This window comes from Dromiciops gliroides, chromosome 3, assembly GCF_019393635.1.
Source record: "Dromiciops gliroides isolate mDroGli1 chromosome 3, mDroGli1.pri, whole genome shotgun sequence".
In the NCBI taxonomy this organism is placed as follows: domain Eukaryota; kingdom Metazoa; phylum Chordata; class Mammalia; order Microbiotheria; family Microbiotheriidae; genus Dromiciops; species Dromiciops gliroides.
This window is the reverse complement of record NC_057863.1, coordinates 105,284,818-105,303,528: the sequence shown is the minus strand read 5'-3', so window position 1 is coordinate 105,303,528 and position 18,711 is coordinate 105,284,818. Positions and strand designations below refer to the sequence as shown.

Genomic DNA, 18,711 nt, shown 5'->3' with positions numbered 1-18,711 from the left:
CATTTAACTTACAGCTTCTTGTCTCTATATTCATCACTCTGTCATGCACCATGCTTTTATTTTTTAAGTTGCAGCCTTCACACACATCTCTGTTAATTTCCCCCACAAGATTCTGATCATAGTATTTGCCAATAAGTCCTCTTTTATGTTCACAATTCTGTTAATGTCTTTTGACCAAAACAATTTCTTTTTTTGGTGTATCTAATAGAGATGCTTAATTTTCCATCAATATTGTTATCCGCTTAAATTTAGTTTTTATTTGGAAATAGGAACAATAATTTGCATGTCAACATCAGAGGCAAAATGCATTTGGATACATTTTGATTGTAGAAAAGGAATACTAACTTCATTATAGTGATACAAAGTCTAATAGGTAGGACTATGAAATGAATTATAAGCTTGGGATACACTTTCAAAATGGAACCATAAAAATGTAATTAAGATTGCATTTGAAATTTATAACAGTGGTATAGATTTGTTATGTTTCTTAATCAGAATATTGCTTAATCTCTCTTTTGAGGAGGGTATCATCAAATATGTTTTCATTCAATGGAGGGCTCAATTTTTTGGAATTGATTATGGGTTTATATTCTTATTCCACATAGGGCATATTAAGCACTTGAGTCCCAGAAGAACTATTCTGTTTGAGTATTTAATCACTTTGCTAAGAGTAGTGCAAATGAAAGTTTGAAATAAGCTATAATTATATTAAATGTTAGTGACAAGTGACTTTTACAGATCAGTAGAAATTTGTTTTTGATATTGCATGATATTAAAGCTGACCTTTGAAGTTTAAGGTATTGAATTTCTCAATATCCTTTGCTACAAGGATATGAGGGTACTCCCTCCCTCCCCCAGCCAAAAGCTGCTATTTTCATCTCTCTTGGAAAGACTATTACTTTTTCATCAATATTTAACACATAGTTTTCTTTTCTATAACATTCTGTCTTGGAGTATATTAGAAATGTATGGTTGCTATATTTACTTTTACTTGCTAAATTTTAATACTTCACTCTGATACCCTTGCTAATTCAGGACTGTGTAAACTATGGTCATCATTTTGCCTTGTGTTTTCAGCAAAATGTTAAATATATTGTAGAAATAAATAGTTACAGCATTTATTAAGTACTTACCAAATGCAAGGCACCATTCTTTCAAATTCATGCATATCCATGCCACAGATGGCATGATATAGGAAAGAGCATTGAGCTGAGTTTAAATTTGAACTCTGTATGACTTTGGGCAAGGGTCTTTGAGCTCCTTGGTTTATTCCAGTATGTGCAATGACTACAGTGATGTAAAAGAAACTGTTGGAATACTTCAAAACTGGAATCAATCCAATTACCAGTTATGACTTAAGAGGATTGCTGTTGAAGCATATTGGTAGAATATAACTTAACCTTGCAGACATGGCCATGATTTTTTTTTTTGCTTGACTGTCCTTTGTTAGAAGGGACGATTCTTTATGGGGAATATGTCCAGGCAATCATTGGGCAGTTACAGTGACACAAAAAAAGAGGGATCAATAAAGCATTAAAAAAAAAATCAACAAAACTCCTTACATAGAGAGTTGTCGTGGGTCAAATGCTTGATAAAATTCAAAGTGCTACATAATGTGAATTGTTATTATTGACCATTTTTGAAGCCCCAAACAGCAGGACTTATTGGTCTTTTAAATCACCAGTCCTTCTCTTTCACTTCTCCTGATCATGTTTTCTCTTGGTTGGTTTTCCTTGAATGATTTTCTTAAAGCAGGACTCTAGCTTTGTAAGTCAATAAATTCTAGTGAATCCCTCTCAAGGATCAATTGAAAACGCTCATGTTTGGCATTTAAAGCTCATTATAATCTGGCCCCATCCCATCTTTCTAGTATTCTTGCCCATGATTGCCTTTTACTTATACTATAATCCAGTCAGATAGGTATTCTTGCTGTTTTTTACACATGACCCTCCATCTCTTAGCTCCATGTTTTGGTGCCAGCTATCCCTCATGTTTGGGATTCATGCCCTCCACAACTTGGCCTCTCTGCCTAAGGAGCCTTCATATTCTTTAAGTCTGTGGTCATATACCAACATCTAGTTTCCTAAAGCTTCTTCAAATCATTATAGTTGCTGGTGTTTTCATCTAGAACCTTTATTTTGTCTCTGTTTGTCTGCTGTCTCTCTTAGACACACACACACACACACACACACACACACACACAAAGTTGTCTTCTTCCTATACTATAAGTTCTTGAAAGGCAAGGATTGTTTCCTTTTATATTTGTATCTCCACTACCACAGCACAGTGTAGCGGGCTAATCCTTAGTGTTTAATGAGTACATTTATTGACTGACTGCCCTGTATACTAAATGTACCATATCTAGCTCTTGTCCCACATTGACACCTGTGCTATATCCACTCTATGTATCATAGGGTATAGGGGATCACCAGGATCCTTCCTCAGGTGGCTTTCTCTATGGGGTTCCTAAGAGGGGTACCACAAATCTCTCTTCATTTCCTTATTCTAAGTTATTGTTTCAGGGATTCCCTGGTTCCCTGCTTACTGGCTGAGCAAAACTTAGACACACATTCTGGGCCATTGACCTTTTGGTCTGTTTTATTGGCTTAGCAAACCTTTTCTATATGCTTCCCCAATCTCAGACTGTTGCCATTTCCTCTTTGGGGGTGTCATTTACTAGAATCTCTCTTATACAGATTCGTGATATATATTTTTCAACTATCATCTTTGTGCCAGCCACAGTGTTGGGCCTAATCTACTAAGAATACAAAGATAGTTCCATCTGGGAAAGTACTGATGAGGTGATATTGCATTAACATGACCTCAGGGTGGGGGAAACACATATAAAGCCATGTGCAAATAATAAGCATCTTAATTTTAATTTCTTTACCCTTAGAAAAGTACTGATGTGTAATTTAAAATTCTAAATGTGGGTCCTAATCTGTTCCCACAGTTTTGGGGGAAACTGACTAAAATCACTGATAAAATGTTTAGGTTTTTAAGGGTTTATTGAAAGATAGTAAAAGAGAAAGATTGAGAACAGAATTCCTACAATCTGGCAATCCTTTCTTTCCTCAACTCCTCTGTCTCATCCTCTGCTGCCACCACGGTGAAGTCAGGAACCCAAAGAGAGAGAACTCCTCCCCCAGCGTCAGCTTCCTACTTTGTGTGTCCCTCCCAGAAATGGGAAGCTCCTCAAGTTGATTGGCTGGTAGCCTTGATAGACAGTACCCATGACGCCAAGGAAAAACCGCATGGCCTTGCCCTCAGAGGCATTCTCCTCATGGTGGAGCTTTCCTATAGTAAGTCTCCAGCAGGTGGCGTCATTCCAATCATTACACTGATTTTAAAATTCCTGGAGCAAGTTTTTTTGTGATATTGATAAATGTATGTCACTCTGAGGCATGCTTTGTTCATTATGCTCAATTAACAAGGTACCAAAAGGGGGAAGGGAATATTAAGTATTTATATAGCACGTTGAGGGTTTACAAAGTACTTTACAACAGTTATCTCTTTTGATCCTCAGACAGTTCTGGGAGGTGCATATTATTATCAGCCCTATTTTACAGATGAGAAAACTGAGGTGTACAGAGATTAAGTGACTTGCCTGGAGTCACACAGCTAGTAAGTGCCTGAAGCCTGATTTGAGCTCAGCTCTTCTAGATTGTACCACCCATCGCTACGCCCTAAGATGCCCTAAGAAGATGAGGTAAAGAAAAAAGGGCACCAAGAGTCAAGAAGGGGAACACAAACTAAAGAAATTGGGAAGACAGACCAAGTAGATGTATGTAGAGAAAGTGTGGGAGATGGTATGCTTAGGAAGGCAGGAGATGGAACTAGTCACACAGGTAGGGTGAAAGAGATCCACACTAATAAGGCAGACACACAGGTAGAGGAATGGACAGACCTCACAATGGGGTAATGGGCAGAACTAGGAAGGAGGGACAACTGACTAAACAGGAGGACAGAAGAATAGGTTCTGGCCTAATTGCCAAAGTCACGGTTTTAAGTCAGGACTGTGGGTTTCAGGGTACCTGCCAATTTTCTGTTTCCTTTAGGAATTCATTTACTCAAACCACAAATAATTCTTTAGTGTTTGCTGTTTTTGGAACATTGAGTATTATATTTAGAAAAATAATACACAGCTCCTCAAGGAATTTAGTATTTAATTAGGGAGAAGAGAGACCTACATAGCTGACATTATATCGTCTGTAATGTTTGGGAGCACTGCATATAAATAATTTTGCTTGAAAAATCAGTTACACAGGGAGCATCTTAGGGTCTGGGGTGGCTGAGGCAAATTTTAGGAAGTAAATAAAAAATTTAGAGCCTCCATCTAGAACAAGGATAATCATGATAACCTACTTGGGGATGGGGGAATGTGGCTAGTAATACCATGGACTAAAGTAACTGCGCTGTTCTGCAACAAATAATTGAAATAAGAGATCCTCAACCTATTGCCCAAGGAGAAAATATTCATTCCAAAATCAAAGGATCTCTTAATTCTGTTGGCAGTTCTGTAGCTATGATTCTAAGCTGTGTAATCTTTTTTTTTTGTGTGTGTGTGTGTGTTTCCTTATGTAAAAAAAAATCAGTATTAGTTTGGAAGCCAGGGAACTTTTGTTCTAGAATTGATTGTACTTCCAAGCTGTGTGACATTTTGTGAGTTATTTAAATTCTCTGAGTCTCTTGCTTTTTCAGTAAAAAGGATTGAATTTGTTGGCCTATAAGGTCTCTGCTAGGCCTAAATATCTCTTCTTAAAAGAAGTGTGAGGGTGTGTTGGAATAAATAGACAATATGTGAAAATGATTTATTAAAGCAAGAAAGTATATTGTAAATTTGAGATTATTTTTATATAAGATGACTTTTTGTTTCTGAAGCTAACAATACACTGGAGACTAATTTGTATGCTTTTGATTTAATTCTCTGTCTCTACCTCAGAAAGTTAACTTTGTCTGATTGTTTTATTTTATTTTGTTTTTTTTAATCCTTCTGCCTTCCCCTGACCTGCATGCATTTCAGTATAGAGACTGTTATTAGAAACTAGTAAATAATAATGTGTTCTGAACATTTTGTTTGTACAATGAGAAGAATTGGATTTGCAATGAGGTGATTTCAAGAGGTGATAGTTTGTGTTCAAACAGAATTTGGTCTCTGCTTTTTACTTTTTTTGAAAATTAATTCGCTTATAGAAATGTCAAGGTGCTTGTTATTTTATTAGCATTCCTGAAAAAAAGAAATATGTGCATACTCTTCATTTATTGTTGAACTTAGTTTACAGTTAAACTGATTAATGCATTGTGGTACTATGTGGACAAGGGCTAAACAAATAGATGTGATTGTGTTTTCCTAGGACTATTGTAGATTAGTTATACTCTACTGGTTACTCTTTATTTTTTACACTGATGATGAGAAACTTTGTATTTCTATATAGTAAGCTGTGTTTTTCAATAAACTACTGTTTATTAAAGGTAAGAATCTTGGTCCTACCTATTCAGTATCACTTGATTTTGTACTTATTTTCAAAGTAAAAAGTGATATTTGCCCCTATATGATAAGCAAAACTGCTGAAAATCGAAGGTGGTAGGAGAGGAGAGGAAGAGAAGAAATTTAAAAAACAACAAAAAAAAAAGAAAAAAGAAATTTATTGTTGCAGCTATAGTATTAGGAATTTGACTGTAAATGAATATTGACAGTACAGAAAATGTTCAAGGACAGAGGTTATAGGCATGTGATTTTCAGTGCTGATTGGTCAATAAGCAATAATTCGACCATCTTTCCTTTGGTGTACAGAAAATCTGCAATTTTCTTCAATTTAGAAATTCCTTAGTTTGTGAGGTATCACCTTGAAGTGCCTATTTATAAAAGTACAAAACATGGTGTAGCCTGTAGTAGTTCCGGTTTAAGATTTCATTGCTTCTGATGAGAAATTAATCACCTTTAAAGAAGTTAAAGGTTGTTACTTGAAGTAATTTAGTATAATGACTCTCAACATTTTAACTTTTGGAAGGCTCATTTTTTGAATAATTTAATCAGTGAAAGGGGACCCTCTTGGTTTGATTTCATCCTTCTCTCTTCAAGTGGAATTTGTGTGCCCTTCAAGTAATGCTTTTCTGTTCCAATTTTATTATTTCTGACCTTGGGAGACTGTATCATATAGAGTAGATAAATAGCAAGGCCCAGAGCCAGGAAGACCTGGCTTTAAATCTTACCTTTGACTCATACTAACCTCTCAGTGCTCTAGACAACTTGAGACCATACATTGCAGAGAAGGGGTGTCTCTGCATGCTGATAAAGAGAATTTCCTCTTCTGGGAATGCCTTCTAACAGTGAAATCACGGATCCTGTCCCTCTCCCAGTGTTTAGTCCTGTGATATGTAATGGAGTCATCTTGGGAGATGCAGGGTGGCCTAGTAATGAGTCCTGGATTTGGAATCAAAGAGTCCACCTAGGCGAATGTCCTACTGGGTGGTAGTCCACTTAAGCTTAGGGACCTTCACTTTCCTCATCTGTAAAATGAAGGATTGCCTTTTCCCTGTTCACCCCACCTGTGATTTCATCTTGTTTTGGCAGTTTCTTGTGAGTAATTCCCTCTCCCAATGCAGATTTGGTATCTGCTTTGTCATTTATAGTCTTAGCACATTGTGGTATGGGTGGGAGATGTGAAGAAGCTAAATGGTTTATCCTGCAGTCATTTAGTCCATAGGTCAGAGGTAGAACTTGAAGCCAGTCTTTGACTCCGCTGCTTGGCTCTCTGTTCACCACATGACATTCCTCTCATGCTAATACTCTTAAATCCATCCATGCAGCCCAAAATGTCTACTCTCAGCCTGGGATGAGCAAAGCCAGCAATAAACCTACATGACTATTTTCTCATCTTCTACGGACATCTAATCACTCCTGTGGTAGTTGATGCTTCTTGGCATATTTAATCCTATAAGGTATAGCATTAATTTCACATGGAAAAAGGAACTTCTAATATGCCTACTCAAGATGTGTTCTAAAATAATGGGCTATTTAACAGGTACGGGAATGGCAGTGTCATAAATAATATTAACATTTTAAATTATAAAATACTATTTTATAATCAACTGCTGATTATTCACTTCAATTAATTTACTACTTAACTGCCTATTTTGTGCCAGGCATCTTCCCTTCTTTTAGATCCACTGGGAACTGATCACTTAATGCCCTCAAAATTGTATGAATTCCATCATGTATTGTGTATACTTGATCTTTCCATCATTCTTTTTTAAGCTTGCACATGAGCACATCAGGTATTATGATTTTAAAGTCCAAATATGGTGACTCCACTGTTACCGTAAGAAATAGTTTGTTATAAAAACCTTGACATTATCTTTTCTTTTAATATTCTCTTCCATAAGAGTTTCCAAACGAGTTTATATTCCAAACTGGCATGTTCTTGGTTGCAATGTCTCATCACTCAGGAAGGACTTCAAATGTTTGCTAGCTAGGGCAGTTTTGATACTCTTTTGGTTTCTTTTGTGGCAACTGATTTACTTTGTTAAAGAAATGGTGGTAGTCTTTGTCAATATTTGTTCTCATCCATTTCCAGTTTTTTGGCTTCAAAAGTTTTTAGCAAATAGATCAGGTCGGAGTTGATGCGTGCCATTTCTTCCTATTTTATTCTCCTGTCGTGGTACTGATTTTGATCTGTACTCTTATAAGTCACTGTTCTGAATACATAGGCAGCTGATGTCTCCTACATCAGTATTTATCATTTCCTGCCTGTTCTATTATAATGGAATGTATTTTTTTGTGTGTGTGGTATTATTTACCATTGCCCATATAGAGCACCATGAGACTCTCTTCTTCCTTTAAATTTCAGGCTTCGGTAGTCTATAAGACTTTGGCCACTCTTGTTTCTTTAAATGTATTTTTTACCACCTTTCGCTATGCTCACCTTTGTACTAAATTTATTGAATATTAATGTATATATGAATTTAATTTGGAAGATTTTATAAAATTGAATTTATTTCAAGAAGATTTTATTGAATTCCCATGATGTGCCCAGCACTTTTGTAGACTGGATATTCAAAGATAAATGAAAAGACTCCTGTCTTTAAGAAACTTATATTCTCATGACCTGAAGGAGAGAGGGAAAGGGAGCACCTGGACCTGCATGGGTAAATCTCTGCAACAATGTTGAGAGGAAATGCAGAATAATTTTAAGGTTGAAGGAAGAGCTCCTATACCTGAGGGGAACCAGAAAGGCATTTCTATAGAAAGCAGAAGGAAGATAAGATTAGGAGTAAGGGGAGAAATGTGTGGTCAGTCTGGACAGAGAGATTGAATCTGTGTGGAGGTTTTTTGTCTCTTCATTCTTTTCAATAGATTTTGGCATATAAACTGCAATTTCCTTCAAGTTGGCCTTTTGGTGAATGTTATCACTAGCACTGCAATATAAGCAGACCAAAAGTTCTGTGACATAATATTTCTTATAAATTTGAGGTGGTATTGTGAATAGAGCAGAGGGTCTGGAGTCAGGAAGACTCATCTTCCTGAGGTCAAATCTGGCCTCAGACACTTATTAACTGTGTGACCCTGGGCAAGTCACTTAACCCCATTTGTCTCAGTTCCTTATCCGTACAATGAGTTGGAGAAGGAAATAGCCAACCACTTTAGTACCTTTGCCAAGAAAACTCTAAATGGGGTCATGAATAGTCAGACAGAACTAAACAACAATAACAACAACAACAACATGCTAGAAGTACAGTAAGACCAATTCCTTCCTTTGCCTCTCCAAGAAGTACTTCTGTCTCATTCTTGTATTTAACTTTTTTGTTTCATTCATGGGGAATGGGAAGACAGTGAGTTCTTACTATGTGCTAAACACTGTGCTTAAGTGCATTACAAATATTATCTCACTTGAGTCTCACAATAACCCTGTGAGGGAGATGCTATAATTATCTCTCTTTTGAGTTGAGGAAACTGAGGCAAACAGAGGTTAAGTTACCCAGGGTCACACAGCTAGTAAAGTTCTGAAGCCAGATTTGAACTAATTTTCCTTGCTTCAGACACAGTACTGTAGTCATTGTACCACTAACTGCCTCTGGATAGAATAGATATGATTTGGTTGCTGTTGTGTCCCTTTGTTGGTTATTGGATGAAGACTAATATTTGGGATCCCATTAACTTAACAGATAAGATAAGTTTAAAAATAATCCAAAATGATGTGATTCTTAGCACTCTTTCCTCCTTTCTCTCCTTTCTTTTCTTTCCTTGACTCCAAGTCTAATGTTAATTCCCCTCTACTGGAAGTAGGTTACATTTTGTCTTAGGTTTATCTCAAACATTTGTAATTAATTTTATCATATTATATTTTTCAGTTGGGTGGAAAACTTTGGACATGAAGGCCTTGGTTTATTGCTAGATATTTTGGAAAAACTTATTAATAGTAAAATGTAAGTATTATTGAAATTATTTTATCTGTATTTGTAAATACAGTTATTATATTATCACAATATATTATCATGCATTATATCATATCATATAATTTCATTTCATTTCATATCATTTCATTCCAGCCAGGAAAAAATTGTGAAGAGGAGTCAGCACAAAGTCATACAGTGTTTGAAGGCTTTGATGAACACAAAGGTAGGAGAGTCTCATAAAGTAGATGTAGAAATGTGAATGGTAGTAAATCATGTTTTGTTATCTCCAGATCATTTGTCATTATGAATATGATCTAATAGTTCATCTCTAAATTTTCACTTAAATTTACCTGGTATGTATTTTATTTATTATTTATATTATATTATTAAATTATGTTCTGTTAACATGTTTATTTTACGAGTAAGAGGAACCTGGGAATAAATTGATTCACTATTGACTTTCCAGTGTTTTAAATTTGAAAGTTAATGCAAATTCTGTTTTTTAAATGTAACCGAGTAAAATCAACTAAAGCACATTTTTTCACTTCTCACTTAGTGGTGGTATAGTATGTAGTATTATATACTATATAGCATACTATATAGTATATAGTATTATTTAAAAAAAAAAATAACAACCCTAAATAAACTACCAGGCTGATTTTCTTTTCTTTTTACCTTTCTAAGACACTGATCGGGATGTTGAATGAATATAGTAGTTCAGTTTTTTTCTGCTGTAGGTGTGTGGGTGCAGGTTACTTTACTCAATGTTCATCCAGCCATCTTCAGAAATCCCAATTCCTGCTAAAGGAAACTAGTTGCTAGGTCTTTTTCTGATCTAGAAGCTCCTTTGGAATGAAGCCTTTAATGGTTTGTTTGTTTGTTTGTTGGTGAGGCAGTTGGGGTTAAGTGACTTGCCCAGGGTCACACAGCTAGTAAGTGTTAAGTGTCTGAGGCCGGATTTGAACTCAGGTCCTCCTGAATCCAGGGCCGGTGCTCTATCCATTGCGCCACCTAGCTGACCCAGCTTTTAATGTTTTTAGGGCCAACCTCTTTATCTACTATGTTTCACAATTTGAGAGAAAATGCTGTTACTAAGTCTTTATCAGTTTCTTCACAGACTGTATTCTCTTCTATAAAAAAGTCCCTATGTGATACATAGTATGTACATTTACTTTTCTGGTTGGTGCCTTGCACATAGGCCTTTAATAATTACTTGTTGAATTGAATTTATTGCTTTAGCTCATTTTCAGTGCTCTATATTTCACACAGTGTAGACATGAGCTGGAAAAGAGAGTTTCTTTCCTTTTAAATCCTTTTAATCACATCATTATTGTAATCTGGTTTTTTTTTTTCTGATAAACTGTAATATGACAATAATAATCACAATTCATCCTGATCTCAAATCATACTGGTTTGATAATAATTGCTTAGAATATATATTCTTTATGATTAAAATAAACCATTCTGATTAGATAACATATGCTTACAAGGAGACACTCTGCTCAAATTGTCTGTTACCTTTTGTTCCATTAATTTTTGAACCTTTCCTAGTTTTACAGGTATCGTGTAATTGGCATGTCCTTAGTAGCTCTCCCTTAATGCTTATATTTAGTCAGTAATCTGACAAGTCCTGTAGTACCAGTAGCTCTACCTTCTGTGTCCCCATTTTCTTGTCCTACTTCAACTGTCCTAGTAGAGGTCTTTGCTATGTGTACTGCTATAGTAATATCCTATGTGGTCTTCCAATGTCCACTTTTCTTTTTCGAATCTGTCTTTCATGCCATTGTACATATAGTACAGTGCTCTCTATAGAATAGGTGCTGAATTTATTATCAATTCTTTCATAAAATCCAGATCGTCTCTTTGTTCTGATTAGGTAAATGCTACCATTTGGATGTGCTCCCCTCTCTCTGGTGCTTGAAAAGCTCCTAGAGGATTGGTCTGTCTGTCTGTCTTGTCTTTATACTTCCAGTGTGGAAGCCATAGTAGGCGCTTCATAAAAGTTTATTGATTTTCAACCACATTAGAGAAGGCAGCATGGTACAGTGAAAAGGTCACTAGGTGTTTGGTCCCAAGACAGGAGTTTGAGCCTGGACTCTTTAATTTACTATGTTAGGCATACCGTGGGCAGGAAAGTCACAATCTCTTTGCTCTTCCACACGATACCTGTAAAACTAGGAAAGTTTCAAAAATGAATGGAGCAAAAAGTAACAGACAATTTGAGCAGTGTCTCCTTGTAAGCTTATGTTATCTAATCAGAATGGTTTATTTTAATCCATACAGAATATATATTCTAAACAATTACATACATGAAATGGGGAAAAGAGGTCGGTTGTTGTAAGAATCAAATCACAAAAGGTCAGCCAAAGATTTTGTAACTGAAACATATGATAGTGTAAGTTTTTTTTAATCATAAAAGTATTTTATTATTTTCTAGTTACATGTAGAGATAGTTTTCAACATTTCTAGTTACAAATTTTTCTCCCTCCTTCCCTTCCCCCTCCTCAAGACAGCAAGTAATCTGATATAGATTATATATGTACAAATCACATTAAACATTTCTGCATTAGTCACATTATGAAAGAAGAACCAGAACAAAAGGGAAAAACCTCAAAAGAAAGAAACAAAAAAAGCAGAAACAATATGGTTCAATCTGCATCCATATTCCATAGTTCTTTTTTATGGATGGGGAAAGCATTTTCTATCATGAGTCCTTTGGAATTATCTTGGATCATTGTATTTCTGAGAAGAATTAAATCTGATAGTGTAAGTTTTAAAAATTATTATTGTTCTTAAAGTAGGATTTTCTTCTTTAGCCAATATACATGGTTCTTGCTCAAAAGATAGTACTGTTTTGTTTCTTTTTCTTTCTTGGAGTTTGTGGTAGAACAAGAGCAAGAATGAAGTATTAGCCTATGCTATTTAATTACATCTAAATGTATATTTGATGAATTTTTTAAAATAAGAATTTTAACATTTTTGTTTTCAAAATATTTTAGTATGGTTTGGAAAGAATTATGGGAGAAGAAAAGTGTCTGTCATTATTGGCCAAGGCCATGGACCCCCAGCAAGCCAACATGATGGTGGATGTTGTTAAACTTCTTTCTGCAATATGTATTGTTGGAGAGGAAAATGTGTAAGTGTCCCATTTAATTTTTTTATAACACTTTACAATAATCTAATTTTAAAATCTTATTAAAATTGTCGTTAGAACAGCAATTTAAATTTATTTTAATTGATTTAATAATTTAACAATGTATATTATATATTAAGTATATAATTTTAATTATTTTATTAAGTATGATATTAAATGAGTGATTAAATTAATTTTGTTCATTATGAAACTGATAAGATTTTATACCTCTACCTTTCCACTTTAGTTTTGTGAAAAGTAATTTATCCTTGAATATATTTCTGTAACTATTTTAGATTTGTGTGGGATCATATAACTAAAATTTTTATATATAATTATATGCTTTAAATAAAGTTTTACATTATTCTTATGACGTTATCTAAATTCTTGATTTTTTTATCTTTAAAAATCTTTTTTTTTGGCCAGGTATTATCTGCTTCTAATATCTTGAAATGGAGATACTTTTTGTCATTGGTTTAATATAATATATATTTTGAGAGATGTATGTGTAAGCTGGTATACTTAGAAACCTGAATTATAAGAATGTTATAGAAATACTACATTTAAATTAGCCTATTATGTAGAATGATATGCTCATACTCATCACTAAGATCTTAAAAAGAATTGATACATACGCTGATTGAGGAATAATCCTAACCATGATCCTTGAATATGTTAGATACCACACCAGATAAATTCCACTTCAGAAGGAACAACTGAATGCTTTTCTTTTTATAAGAGGATATTTACATTGGCATGAAGATATGAACCATAGACTGGATTTAAAGATCCAAGATAAGAAGTTTTATTGATTCCTCAGAGGAATATTGTTTTCATTGTAGTAAGTGCTTCTTAGAATAGAATTGGATTTTTTGACTTGTTTTGATGATTTAAAAAAATTACAAATAATTGTGTGATTTAGAAAATGTTGCTGCCTTTTTGGTTGAATTTATGTTGGACTCAAGATATTATAGCTGAAGGAATGTATCGATATAACAGTAAAAGCAAATAGGAAAATCTGTATTACAAATTCTAAAATAAAAGCTCATTAAAAAACAAGAACAAATTGGCATAGCATATTGAGTGACTTCTCCATGGATTGTTAGCAAAGCTGAAATTTGAACTAGGGTCTTCTGATTCAAAAACTCTTTTCCAACACACTCTGCTGCCTCATCTGTGCCATAAAATTTGGAACATGTGAGAATAGGAAAAAATATACACTATTGTTATATGAAAATTTTCTATTTTGTATATATTTAACAGTTTATATTATTTACTCTAACAAGCTATTAAAACAGTTCTAAAAGGTTATTCATTTGCTTTCTACATAGTTATACATTTAGTTAGATCAGGTCTTTTTTAGTTTGTATGTGCTTAGTCAGTTTAATGGTGTAAATTTTAATTGACTAAATTCCAGTTTAATAATACAGATAATTGATTTGTGATTTTTAATAGCCTTGAAGAAGTTTTAGAAGCCTTAACTACAGCTGGAGAAGAAAAGAAAATTGATAGGTTTTCTTCGATTGTAGAAGGTCTTCAGGAAAATTCTGTTCAATTGCAAGTATGTGTTTTATTTCTATTTTAAAGGGTAAAGATTTCTATTTTTTCTTCTACAAGATTTTAAAGTTTTTCCTTTTCCTAGTAAGTTTCTATTTGAAATATAGTAGATACATTTAATGTAGTATGTTTCTATTTGGACATATTGCTTTGCCATACAAAGTAAATTTTTTACATGTGTCTGGCCTATAGGAGCATCATAGTTTTTTTTTTTCTGATAAAAGTATTTTATTTTTTTCCAGTTACATGTAAAGATAGTTTTCAATATTTGTTTATATAAGATTTCCAATTTAAAATTTTTCTCCCTCCCCTCCCTCCCCCCCTCCCCTAGGCAGTAGGTAATCAGATATAGGTTTTTATATATATATATATATATATACACACACACACACACACACACACACACACACACACACACACACACACACACACACACATATATATATATATATATATAATAACATTAAACATTTCTGCATTAGTCATGTTATAAGAGAAGAATCAGAGCAATAAGGAAAAAATCTCAAAATAGAAAAACAACAGCCCCCAAAACAAAAGAAATAGTATTGTTCAATCAGCATCCATACTCCACCGTTGTTGTTTTTTTTTTTTCTGGATTTGGAGATCCCCTTCCATCATGAGTCCCCTGGAACTCTCCTGTACCATTGCATTGGTGAGAAGAATTTAGTCCATCACAGTTGATCAACACACAATGTTGATGATACTGTGTACAATGTTCTTCTGGTTCTGCTCATCTCACTCATCATCAGTTCGTGCAAGTCCTTCCAGGTTTCTCTGAACTCCTCCAGAGCATCACAGTTTTAATAGCCCTAAAGAAGAATCAGTCAGAGCAATAATGCATAAAGTATTAGGCCTTTAATTATCATCTTTCTTCTCATATCAAAGAAGGAATATGGCCAAAACTGAGGCACCCATAGACATGGAGGCAGCAGATACAAGGGAGAGGAGTTTAGGGCAAATGTTGGCTCTTAGGTCCTTAAACAGATGGGAAGAATCAGAGATACAGTTAAGCTGAAATGAGTACAGAGAGGTTGCCAGGTACTAGCATGAGGAAGAACAAGGTTCATTGATGGTGCTACAAGAAACTCATCTTGAACTTGGTACATCCAGATTATAATAAAGTCTTCTCAGGCTGCGATTTCATTACTTCCATATCATGACAACTGACTTGTTTCATACTGGTTATAGATTTTATAGAAATGGGAAATTTCCTCACTTAAGGCTTCATAAACAGTCTAAGGCTATGCAATAAACTCACATTTAGATAGTGCTTCAGTTTGCAGAGTATCTTGTTTAAAATAACTGTGTGATATAGATAGTGCAAATGTTATGCAGATAAGGGATCTGAGATTTTGAGAGGTGAATTGAATTGTCCATCATCACACTGTTAATAAATGTCAGAGATGAGATTTGAACTCAGGTCTTTTGACTAATTCAAGCCTTCCATCCACCATGCACATGTGGCAGAATTTCAGCACATAAAGGGACTAGGGAGTTGGGGAGACGATAGCATAGACATAGGAAATAGAATGTAAGCTAATGCTGGGAGGCAAAAAATGTGGGACAATGGGGGAGGGAGCAAGGGACAGAGGAGGTAAATATTGTTTTTGTGATAAGGCAGGCTGGCTACCAGATTGTAGAGGACACTGAATGCCAGGATAAGACATCAGAACCTTTTTCAGTTTCTAGGGAGCTGCTGAAGCATTTTGAATAAAGTGACGTGACCAAATCTGTGCATAAAGATTAAGCTGGCATGAATCTGATTTTTAGAGTATAAAAGAGAGTGAAGATAGGTAGGAGGAGCATTTAGCAGATTATATTACAGTAGCACAGGAGAGGAATAAGGACTGATGGGAGAGATTCAGGGAATATTAAGGAAGAGGAAGGGACAGCTTATCAGGATAGGATTTGGCAGGTGAAGGAGAAGGAAGTCAAAGGTAACACCAAGGTTTGGAACATAGGAGATGCTATAAGTGATAGTGCTGCTGCCAGAAATTTGAAAGGAGGAATAGGTTTTAGGGAAATAATATTAGTTTTGGACACATAGAGTTTGAGGTGCCAGGTAGAGATATTTTTAGTTATTTGAAGATATGAGTGCAGAACTTCTGTGAGAATACTAGTGTTACAAAAGATTGACTGTGAGGCCATTCAATGTAACAGATATTTATTAAGCCATTTAACACCTAGCTTGAGTGTCAGTGCCTCCTTATTGCCTCTGGGATAAAATACATCCCTCTCTGTCATTTAAAGCCTTTCCCATTTTGACCCAGCCTATCTTTTCAGGCAGATTATGCAGTATTCTCTCTTGGGCACTCTGCTTCAGAAAACTGGTCTCCTTACTGTTCCCGAACATGACATTCCATTTATTGCTTCTGTTCTGCCCGTTAGACATGCCTTCTCCTTTCCTCCTTTTTCTTCTCACCCTTTTGAGCACTTGGCACAAATATCATCTCCTTAAAAAACGACTTATTTCCCCTTCCCACTGAGAATCTGTAGGTGTATATAAGGAGAAAAGTAGCAGTGACAGAGCTTAAGTCAGTTTGTTTGTGATCACACAGTAAGTGTTCTCCACACTCTAGTGAAGCAGAGTGAGCCAACTCTTGGCTTTAGTTAAGATCTTGTTGACAAGCTTAGTGCAAATGCAAGTGGTTGCTAGATAAATGGGAGGGGAGGGATTGGAAACAAGGGCATATAACCTTTTTAAAAAGAAGTTTGGATGTAAAATGAGAAATATGACATTGATTTGAGGGGATGGTAGAGCAATGGAATGGTTTTCTTTTCCCTGCAGAAGAATATGTGTGCATATTTGTAGCAATAGGGGGAGAGGGGGAGATTGAAGGATGAAGTGGAGGGCTTGGCCTAGGCGAGAAGAAAGATGATATTTCCTCAAATAGAATAAAGGAAGAAAGAGTACAGAATGATATAAAGAGTTTTTATGGGATAGAGTTGTAAAAAGAAGGAGCTCATGGCATATGACAGATTTTTCCTAGAGAAGTGATAGTAGCAGTCTTCTGGGAAGAGTCAGGAGATAGTTTCAGGGACTTGATGTAGTTGAGACGGCAAAGTCAGTATCTGTTGATTGGGAACTGGTTAAACAAAATATTGTATGTTAATGTAATTCGATATTATTTCACGGTCAGAAATGATGAGTGAAAAATTCAGAGGACCAGTACAAGATTTACAGAGTGATGTAAACAGACTCAAGAAAACAATATACACTATGACAACAACAATAATCACTAACATTTATTATAGTGATTTTAAGGTTTGCAAAGCGCTTTACAGATGTTGTGTCATTTGATCTACTGAGCATAGTGCTTGGCAAATGGCACACACTGTATAAATGTTAGTTATATGACTGACAAATGTAGATAGAACAAGAATTTGAAAATCTTATTGTTCTTACTGTTCTTTGACTATAAAAACATTTTATTAGGTAGAACAAACTGCAGCCTTAAAAATTTTCCTCCGAAAAGTTGTTTCCATTGCATGTCAAAATTTATGAGATTTCTTGAAAGATATAACAAGAAGTAACCTTGTTTTACAAGCCTCTGATCAATAATATTACACAATGCATAAAACAAAGTTACATATCCTTGCCAAAGGAAATAATATACTATCATGGAAGAAACCTCATACTGAATATAAAGCAGAGAGGGTAGTGAGGGGATCCATGTGCTGTTTGCAGAAGAAATTTTGATGATTCTATCAAGCTCTGGAACCTTGGAGAGGCTCTTTAATGAGATGTCTTTATTTAAGTGACTTTATTATCCACACAGGAAAAACCAAATGGATGAATAATGATTACTTTTCAGACTATTTGGATAGAAACACCATTTTGTCCATCAGTACATATATCCTAGACAGTCAGTTATTTGGACCGTGTTTTGAAAAGGAGGTAAACATTAGGCTAGATTACCTTTGGAAAATGTCAAAATGCTCTGAGCAGCCCTATGCTTGTTTCAAAAACAAAAGGCTCTATTTTTCAATGCCCCAATGTTTTTCAAATGATGATATATTGTTGTGGATCATGGAACTCTATAAACCTCTGAGCTGCAATTGAGGTTAATTCAAAGGATGGTAGACACTTAATAAATACTTGTTGATGGGTAGATTCTTTTGATCATTGTTCTGAGCTCCAGACTTGTTTATGCATCTGCCTATAGGATATTTCTATCTGGATATGATTCTAGTATCTTAAATTCCAGATGTCCCAAGCCAAGTTAGTTACATTTCTTCTTTTAAAACAATTTCATTATATTTGGTTGTCCTGTTCATATTTATAACATTCCCTACCATCTTTTACCCTGTCATAGCTGTTCAGTTACCACATCATGGCTATTACACTTCTGTATTATCTTTTCCTTCCATTTATTGTATTTCCATGATATTTTCCTAGTATAGGCTTCCATTATCCCTTACTTGAACTACTCCTCTATTTTCTCTTCTTAAATTTGTGTGTGTGTTTGTATGCGTATACACATTTGTATTGATATCCTTTTTGCCCCATCACCTATATTTCTCAATATCACATGTCCTTCCCAGATAACTGTCCCTCATGACAAATAAAGAAAAAAGGAGAAAAAATTAATTAAAGCCATCGC

At 34.9% G+C, this 18,711-nt stretch overlaps 1 protein-coding gene across 1 annotated transcript in view; it reads left to right on the top strand.

The window, feature by feature from the left end:
* Positions 1-18,711, top strand: part of DIAPH3 (diaphanous related formin 3) — a 449,127-nt gene that overhangs the window by 104,715 nt on the left and 325,701 nt on the right. Inside the window, 4 exon segments of the mRNA XM_043995139.1 lie at positions 9,352-9,426; positions 9,550-9,619; positions 12,396-12,532; positions 13,985-14,090. Of these exon segments, the coding sequence (XP_043851074.1) occupies positions 9,352-9,426; positions 9,550-9,619; positions 12,396-12,532; positions 13,985-14,090 (388 nt within the window).